Source organism: Hyalella azteca, unplaced genomic scaffold (assembly GCF_000764305.2).
Source record: "Hyalella azteca isolate HAZT.00-mixed unplaced genomic scaffold, Hazt_2.0.2 contig17020, whole genome shotgun sequence".
Classification (NCBI taxonomy): domain Eukaryota; kingdom Metazoa; phylum Arthropoda; class Malacostraca; order Amphipoda; family Hyalellidae; genus Hyalella; species Hyalella azteca.
In genome coordinates, this window is record NW_025946822.1 from 17,760 (window position 1) to 27,425 (window position 9,666).

General features: G+C 36.9%; 1 protein-coding gene across 1 annotated transcript; it reads right to left on the reverse strand.

Moving 5' to 3' along the window:
* Positions 1–3,148: 3,148 nt before the first annotated feature.
* On the reverse strand, positions 3,149–9,426 carry LOC108673962. The gene is made up of 5 exons (XM_018161854.2): positions 9,175–9,426; positions 5,096–5,254; positions 4,409–4,515; positions 3,565–3,698; positions 3,149–3,305 (listed from the first exon to the last, which is right to left on the reverse strand). The coding sequence occupies exons 2-5, from the start codon at positions 5,220–5,222 to the stop codon at positions 3,149–3,151; spliced, it is 525 nt and encodes a 174-aa protein (XP_018017343.1). The 5' UTR covers positions 5,223–5,254; positions 9,175–9,426.
* Positions 9,427–9,666: the final 240 nt, after the last annotated feature.

A 9,666-nucleotide genomic window follows, 5' to 3' on the forward strand; every position in this document is an offset into this window, starting at 1 on the left:
GGTTTTTAGATCCATTTTATGTTAACATGAGAATATATTAGTGATAATATTACCTATACAGAATTCCACACTGCGTATCAAGAGATTTTTACTGACATTTTTGTGAATTCCCTTCATCCCCTATGGTTCTAAAATATGTCATCATGCTCATGGCAAGGCTATTGGCCATGATGCTAAATCATTTGCAATAAAAGTTGGTGATAGGACCATTAGCCTGACGTTCATCTGGACTTCTGGAGGCTAGGGTAAACGCGGTATATTCCGACACATTAAGGACGCATCGAGAAATGAAAAACTATAAAAAAAATGTATGCGTTACGTAAGTTCTGTTGGCTTCACGTGACTCTCAAAACACTGCACTACACGTCAGCAACGATGAAAAGTCACAAAATTTTGCCATATTTATTAAAAAGCCTTTAGAATGGAAACCTACCAAATTCCTATATTCCGTCACTGTGTGTGGCAATATTTGACACGTGGTGAGTCGTATTGCGTCAGCACTTCAAATTTAACTGATATGTAATGCCGACATCCACGTGTTCGAATTCCGTTCGCTGTGTGAGCTGTATTGGGATACAACACGGCTTTGAATTAGAACACTAACGAATATTGAACACTACTTAATTACGTTTTAATTAACAGCTATTAGGCTTTTAATTAAGCAAATTTTAATTTTTGTACAAAGCTTGGAACGATCTGTGTGTGTCCAATTCAAGATTTTCAAGTTGTATCAGAATTACTTTTCATGTGTCTAAATCCATTTCTCAACTTAATCATCCATTAATTTATTTACGACTTGAAATCAGCAAATACAAGTATACTTAAAGGATTCCTAATATATTCATAGACGCATTTAAAAGTCTCAAACCATAATATTCTTCCTATAAAAACAGTTATTCACTATTTGGTAGAGCAAGGTCAACTGTCAAATTTGACACATTTTTCGATGATCTCACTGGGTAGCGTGCACCGTGCATTGTCTCTCTTTGGATCTCAATATTTTCTCGCTAGATGGCCAAGACCTAGTGTTTTGGCATTAGTTCGACGCACAAATGTATGACGTCACCATTTCAACCATCAACGAATGCATGGAACTAGAGAGGTGACGGAATTACCTACGATGTCGGAATATACCGCGTTTACCCTACCACTCCACTTCCTGGAGTGTCGTTCTCCATTGATGTATCCAACAAAGTTGGACAATGTAATAAGGCCAAAAGAAACAAATTAATAATCCTACAAATTATCAAAGGAAGAAAGAAACAAAAAAAAATAAAAATAAGATATCCTTCCCTCTTTCTATTATTCCTTTCCTACTTAGGTATCAACGCTACGCAAGAATCAATTCTTTAAATTTTCAACAGCCTATTGGCTACTTTCTTCAGACAAGTTACTCACCGATTTTAAAAAAGACGCAGCTCCTCTTACCAACGTTCATCGTCGACCGCACCGCAGCTCGAACCGGTATGCAACTACGGCTTTATGTAAACAGCAAATTCGTGCGGCCGCGGTCCGCAAGTACGTAAATTTCACGTTGATTGGATATATTTTTTTTGAGGGGGGAACAAACTATTTTAAATTATATTTTAGATAATCATATATGCATTTTTTGATAAATTATCATATATCAATTGTTAATCAGTTTTTGCTCCACATTCCATGACAAAGCTGAGAGTCATTCGGAGTGAGTTTATGTCTGCGAATACGAGACGTGTCCGTAAAATAAATTCCTGGGGAAGAGACTGGCGCTAGAGGGCAGGCCAGGCCACAGAGGCAGGTTGCTTGAATCCCCAACTCAAATCCCTTACCAAGCCAGCATCCCTAGGGCCGCTAGGAATAAATCGGAGAAAGAAACTCACGAAGACATATGTCATGTGTATGAGCTCCGGAATGATGCGTAGATGGTTCAGGGACCTTAAAATTGGCTGAACTGACGTCTTCGACGGCACCGGTGCAAGGCGGCCATCGGTTTCTGACGAAACAGTTGCCAAGTCGAAGCTGTAATGCTTGAAGATCGACGAATTACAGTTCGAGAGCTGTATGAAAAAAATTCATCAGTAAAACCATAATTCACAATATTTTGACTGAACATTTAGAGTTTAGACTATTCAAAGGTCCGCGAAAGATAGGTACCAAAAAATGCTCACAGCAAAACCCCAGCGGAAGCGGGTTGAAGCGGTCCAAATATTTCTCGCTGGCCCGATGGCCGCCCTGCACAGACGTCGTCGTGGACGTCCATTAGGCAATTTTTAAAGTATTTTAAAGTATTTTAATTTAAAGTATTTTGCGAATTTCCTTTGTCGAGTTCTTCTTTGCGGCCAGGAAACGGGTAACAGACCGCAACTCGCAGCTGGCAGGAGACGCAAGAAGAAACTCCATCGCTGACGCTTGCTGAGGCACGAATAAACGTCACAGGGACGCTGGCCTGGTAAGGGATTGGAGTTGAGGAATCAAACAACCTGCATCTGTGGCATAGCCACGCATAGAAACGATCCTAGCGCCAGCAGTAGCCAGTGGAACTTATTTTACGGACACGCCACGTAAAATATGTACAAATTTATAAGTTCATCAATGATGCTAGCTGTCAATTGATGATTTTTTTCCGGGTTTAACTCCTAAAACCGAATTAACTCATACCAAGTTTAGCCATTTCTCACTGTCGAAACCACACAGCACTCAGAACCTCTAACTTAATCGGAACGGCTTTCCCTTCAGATTTGTCAGTATTAATGATTATACTCTTGCTGTTAATCATGTCATATTTATCATGAGGAGAGTCTTCCGATATTTTGAAACGGCCGCATGACCAGGCTTGTTGCTGCATGACCAGGCTGTTGACACTTATAGCATCTTAACCGAGAAAAGACAAAAGGTCTCACTATATAAAGTCTATATAAACTGCTTCTGGAAGCTTCGGGCTTTCAAAAACCACTTTCACAGCTGCAGACTCCTCAGGGCTTCCTTGATGCATGCGTGGCAGACGCATCATCTGCAAAATTTTGGTAGACCCTGACTGTGCTGACTCTTGCAGTTCTGTTATGTCTACAGATAAATGAATTGGGCCAATGACTCCAATAACAGATTTGTCAGTTCCAGGCTGTGAGCATGTCACAGTCCAGTTACCAATTCTTGTGACTTGCAGGAGAGCTTACAGGTCAGCAGCAGAGATGTTTGCAAACTCAGTGGTCATCAGATTCCTTCTTGTATTGGTGCGCACTTTCATATTTGGGAATTTGCCATATGCAGACTCTCCAATGCATTTAGCTAATTTGACTGGATTCTTTAAGAAAGATGCAGCATTAGATCTAAATGGTTTGATTAGTATAGTATTACACTTTCCTTGACTGATCAGTGTGGCATTCATAACAGGAAAACACGCTTGCGGCCGCTGGGGCTGACCAGTTCTTGGTTGTTTCCTTCATGAAGTGGAAATTTCATTCTAGGGTCCCACTTTCCTCGAGGAGTCAATGGAGGCATAAGATCACCTTCATAAGCTTCATTATTGATTTCAGATGCAAGCTTCTTCGGTAGGTTGAATTCTTCATAATCTTCATCGCTGCTGACAGAGGCAACACGCTCAAGAGCACGTTTTCTGCCTCCTGACACTTCAGGGAATTTTTAACAGGCTCTGCCTTGAGAGAATCCAAGCCCAGGAATGGAATTTGGAACGGTTTGAAGTCAGCAACTGTAGCACTGTCCTGCTCACATGGAAGAAATGTTACTAAATGATTTTAGTCTGAATGTTGACATACTAAAAAATAAGCATTATATTTGAGAGGACTTGGTTCAGCAACTCAGAGGCTGATCAGATAAATTTACTAAGTTTTACAACTGAAATAATATATTAAGGCCACTTCCATGGCAGTAAATTGGAAATCTATAATTTTTCTACTAATTAATCTATTCTAAAGACCTCGTGTCTATGGAGTTTAATAAACTGAAGCATGTTGGAAGCTAGACCGCGATCTGTGCAAAATTTAAATTGAATCAAGATCGTATTTTAAAACACAATCATACCTAATAACATTTGATAAACCTATATTATGCAAGCAAATGGTTGCAGGAAAATTAAAAATTTATCTGAAGTTGAATAATGATATATGGATACCTACCACCATAAAAATTTATTTTTAGAAATAGAAAATCTGCATGAGTAATATGTCATAAATTCTACACTGGAAATGAAAAAACTATACTCAGCTTTGTAATAAAAGGAAGGCTCTGACATCTTGGATAGAAGAAACTATAATGCATCTTGGATATAATGCTAACAAAGCAAGTGCCCATATCTTCCTTATGAATAACTCAGAATTTTGCTCAACTTTATTAGGCTATTATTGGGCTTGGATTATTAACTAATTTCATAGAATAATAACAATAGAACATTCTTCAAAGGAAAATCACTAACTTCTTCCATGAAGAAAGGTTCCTCTTTCTCCACTTCAAGGAAGCCAGCTGGGAGCCCCGAGTCACAGTTTGATTGCTGCTCATCACGAGGCTCAATCTTCACAGCTTCTGCAAGTGCCACAACTTGAGTACTGATTCAATTATTGAGGAACATACTTCAAAATTGTCATTAGTTACTGACCTTAGCTTATCATATATGGTCAAAATACTCAGCACTGGCTACATGAATATCAACATCAAATTTGAGAACGCCAGACATCAATTCTGAATCTTATGCAATTTACATAAATCTTATCCAAACCATACAACTTAACTTTAAAAAGCCTCATTTTCTGGGATTTGTGCAAAAGTCAAAATAATTATGACAAATCCTTTATTTTCTGTATAGTACTTGATTGTGCCAAAATATGTACTATACAGCAAATAAATTTTCTAACTTAATGTTAAAAGTTAGAGAGCAAACAGTTCTCTACCAGAGACGCTTCTTGTACATATATTCTTGCTTAGAAAACATAAGTGATAAAACCAAACCAGATTTTTGATGAAATTGCAAGTGTATAAACAAATATAAAAATTTATTTTCATCATATGGCAACCAGAGCAAACTTCAATTTTGCTATAACTGCAATGTACATATCAATTATGACAAAAGATTACACAAATCAAAACACTACAATAAGCTAATTACCCATGACACAACTTGGCAAGGAATGCTCCATCTGCCTGCAGTCTTCAGCTGTATGATGACACAGCTCGAGACCTGCACCTAACTTGACTGCATCAGAAGACTCCTGCAATGTGGGTAACTCCTTCATCTCTGCTGGAGTCTTAGAGCTCTAGAATGTTTCTGTAAGGTATAATGCAAGTTTAGTTAGTTCAAGATATGCAGAGTAAACAGAATTGGGCTCACAACTCTCCTTTGAACATTGATTGGAAAAGGCAAACATTTTACCTAAAGTCACATACTAGTTTACTCTAATTTGAAATCTTATTGCTTACACACATGAGGCTTCTGCCCAATTACACTATACAAAGTTTGTGAACTAAGAAATTACTTAAGTAATGCACAAGTATTGAATATTATTTCTGAAGAAAATCTTGAAAACATATAATTTGGTTTTGAATAAATCTTGTCATTCTTGTCTATAAATATGGGGTCATATTTTCAAAACATTGCTAAGTGTTTGTAGCAACTCAAGTACTGCATAAGTCCGCTAAGTACGCATAACTCCAAAACATGGTACCTTTAAAACATTTCCACACTGAGTTACGTCAACAAAGTTATGCATAACTTCACAAATGATAGAAGCACTCATAAGTTGAGTTACGTACAACTTCTGAGGCCATAAAGCAATTGAAAATGAGTTTGAACCCTACAGTGAACCGTGAATATTTTCCCTATATTTCTTAGTTCTTCATAAGTTAACTGTTGTTGCGCTATCAGTGAACAATTTGTTTCATGTTTGTGTCTGGGCTAGTTAATTGTTTTCAATAAGTATAAGTATGAGAAAATGGAAGCAAATGATTGATTTAAAATAAAAAAGTTTCAAGTCATTACTTTATAATTAATTAGTGTATGATCAAATAATGATATTTTCATTTATCAAACCTAATGATAATGATTCCTATCACTAGGGATAGAGAGGGATCAAAGTTACACTTGAAAGAATCAAGAATGAAGGTTGCATCTTGCAATACTTCAAGATTTCAATTGGACTAAATATTAATTCATCAGCAATTTGTCTCTGTCAAACACAACAAATTAGCATTAATGAATTAATAACAAATCACACCACCAATAAAAGTTGAACTCAACATGATGCACCACAAAGCTATTTCGCAAGAGCAAAATCTCATACACGTTCACACAGTGAAAGCTAACCAGCATCTGCATTTGATGGTCGGCAATGCTGCTTCTGGAAGGTTAGCGTTGGCGGTATGAAGCAGCAACAAGCGGTAATATTATGGTTTGCAATGCCACAATGCAACTGTAATATTACTGTATGTAAGTACTGTAGTATTATGGTTATGGTATTTACCATAAGTATTACAGTAGTTTCACAAATGTATTCAGGAACAGATTCTAAAATCAAAGCAACATTTCCATTCCTGTATATAAATTTGATTAATACACCTATCAAATTCATTCAATGTTATTCAATTTGGGGTGTATGAATGACAATTTTACTTTCGTTCCCATGATGCTCATTTCTACTGGTTGCAACTGTAGAATCAAATTAAATTTTAAAACATTAATTACAATTAAATTTTAAAAAATTAATTAAAATTAAATTTTAAAAATTAATTAAAATCAAATTTTAAAAATTAATTAAGATTAAATTTTATTATTAAATTAAATTTAATGTTTTAATACACCATACCTAGGTACATGCTGTAGAATTAAATTCTTTTAAAATATATTAAATTGAAAACTTTAATTAAAATTTTCACATTAAAAATCAATTTTTATTAAATTAAATTGAATTATTTAATACACCTCATGGTACATGCACAATGTTTTATATAATGATATAGTTGCCAGTTCAAAACAACAAACATTTTCTAAAAGTCACAAGAAATTAAAAAACTTGCAATGGGAAACAAAATCATACAGAATTTGAAGATTGAAGTGGAGTTATTAAGAGAATATTGATATAATAGGGCAAGGGCAAAAACATGAAAAAAATCATACCTGAATGTGTATCAATAGATGTTTAAATTTTGAAACAACTTTCCATCATTTAAATCTCAGTGTGGAATGTGGATCAAATCTATTTATTGTGAAATCAAACTAGACATAACCAAAACAAAGTGTGTGACACTGTCTTGTCAAATGTTTACATGGCAGCACAATGTGCCCATATGCTGTGAAAGATTTACAGTTTATCCCATCATTTTGTGTTATTTTCAAAACTTTGTTTTTATTGGTAAAATAGCAAAAATTTTCTGCAAAAGTTGATATAATTTTTTTCGTTTTAGAACATATTCATTGAAAAAAATTGTCAGATATGATAAACAACTTATGAAAGTAATCAAGGGAGGCGTTGCCAACACAATTTTGGATTTTGAACTACGAGTGATTTCAGAAGTGCAGCAGTTTCTGAACTCAAGTGTATCAATTGTCACTGCGGTGGAAGGTGTAACATGGTAGGAGCCTAGGAGGCTAGGAGGTAGGTTTTTCGATCCATTTTCTTATGTTGATGTGAGAATATATTACCTATTTAGAATTCCACAGGCCAACTTCTCCTGCTCTCTGCCAAGTGCCAACCCCTTAATTGTAATTATTGAGAAAGTAGGGTAAACACACCATATTCCTACACCTTAAGGATGTAGCAAGAAATAAATGGCTATAAATAGATAACCATTTGCGCAACTCAAGTTCTGATTTGTTTACAACACTCTCAAAACACCACTCTATGGGCCAGCAATGATGAAACATCACAAACTGTTGCCATATATATTTAAAAGCCTTTAGAATTCAAATCTACAATATCGCTGAATTCCGACACTGTGTGTGACTAAATGCGGCATATTGTGAGACTAATTCCGACAGCGCTTCAAAATCATTATTTGTAATTCCAACACCCGGTGTTAGAATTCCAACACCCTGTGTGAGCTGTATCAGAATATGACACATGACTGTCATGGCAGTGTGTCGTAATTCCAACACTGCGTCAGAATTAGTTTTTATGATTCTACAACCGTCTCTTAAATCAATCATCTATTAATTTATTTACCACTTAAAATCAGCAAATACATGTATACTTGAAGGATTCCTAATATATTCACAGGCTTATTTAGAAGTCTCAAACCATAATATTCTTTCTACATAAACAGTTTATCACTATTTGGTAGAGAAAGGTCAACTATCAACTTTCACATGTGTTTTGATGGTCTCACTAGGTGACGTGGACTTTCGATCTGCGGATCTTAACATTTTCCCACCAGACCTAGTGTTTTGCAGAAATATTGCACGCAATAGTATGACGTCACTATTTCAACCATCTACGCATGCATGAAACTAAAACAAAGCTTAATATAAAGGAAAAAGTTGAGAAGTGTCAGAACTTGGAATTACCCACAGTGTCAGAATATGGTGCATTTACCCTATCAGATCATTCAGATGAACATACTAAAGGATTCCAAAAGGATGGTCATCTGGTACTTTCAGTTTCAGTTTCAGACTCACTGACTGACTTAGTCTCCTAGTGAGTCTAGTCCCAAACTCCCTGTGTTAGACTGTTAGGGAACCAGAATGAGATTAAATTCATTTAAAACCCTTCAAAATTTGCCCAATTGCATCATATTGCATTTTCAGTTTTTCTATGTTAGTTAACTGCTCATTTGCTGAATTACTGTTTTGTTTTGTCAACAGCAGGCTGAGCACCCCAGCAACAGCAAGCTTATTAGAAGCTCTCATCTCACCTCACAACTGACACTCTGACAGTGGCAACTCACTGACAAGGCTTGGGAAACCATCAGGTTGGTTCACGTTTTGAGCTTGAGAGTCCCTAAGTATATTTGCAGCATCACCAAGCTCAGCCAGCTGGTAGCTGCCCTGTCATCGGTACAGACTCCAAAAAAGGAGTTTCATTCTTCGCCTTGGCCCTTGCCCCTTGGGTTCGTCCGTTCAGACGTCCCAGATGAAAGGCTAGCCTAGCTGTTCATGTTTTTTCCTAAGTTTATTGACACCCCTCCCGCCCTATCTTTCTACATAGAATAAAATAATTATCTAAAGCTTATGTAGGTTCCAAGAGCGTTACTTACGATGATCTTTTCACACCACAGACACCGTCAATAATCAGTCACAATTTCTGCGTTCTACAAACTACGGCTTTTTGATGATGATGTCTTCTTTGAGGTGTAGTAAATGACCTCACACAGGTCGGTTGTCACACCTGGACATGACAATTTATTTCAGGCTTGTAGTTGCATTATCAGTTGGGGCCACATCGTTTGCTTTAATTATTGTGACCTCACAGGGTTTCCAATCTTCCGGTGCTTGCGAGGAATGCAGATAACGCCCCGATGATGAGGTGCTGCTCCCGTTTTGCGATGTCCTCACCTCCAAGCAGTGCGCGCACTGTTAGCTCCTCAATGCCAATGTTTTCCAAGGTCTGTCTCATTAGTTGACGAGCATCCCTGTAGCTGCTACATTCTAGCAAGAAGTGATCGATGGTTTCTTCCACTCTGCAATTCCCGCACAGTGGAGAGTCTGACATTTTGAAGCGATGCAGGTAAGCTTTTACCCCTACATGT

What these genes read in the sequence shown, in the direction of transcription:
- LOC108673962 (XM_018161854.2), bottom strand. Translation starts at nt 5,222, where the DNA reads ATGAAGGAGTTACCCACATTGCAGGAGTCTTCTGATGCAGTCAAGTTA. An exon ending in AACCTTTCTTCATGGAAGAA is followed by an intron (nt 3,699 to 4,408) that starts GTTAGTGATTTT and finishes CCATGTGAGCAG; the next exon opens with GACAGTGCTACAGTTGCTGA. An exon ending in CTCTTGAGCGTGTTGCCTCT is followed by an intron (nt 3,306 to 3,564) that starts GTCAGCAGCGAT and finishes CAAACCATTTAG; the next exon opens with ATCTAATGCTGCATCTTTCT.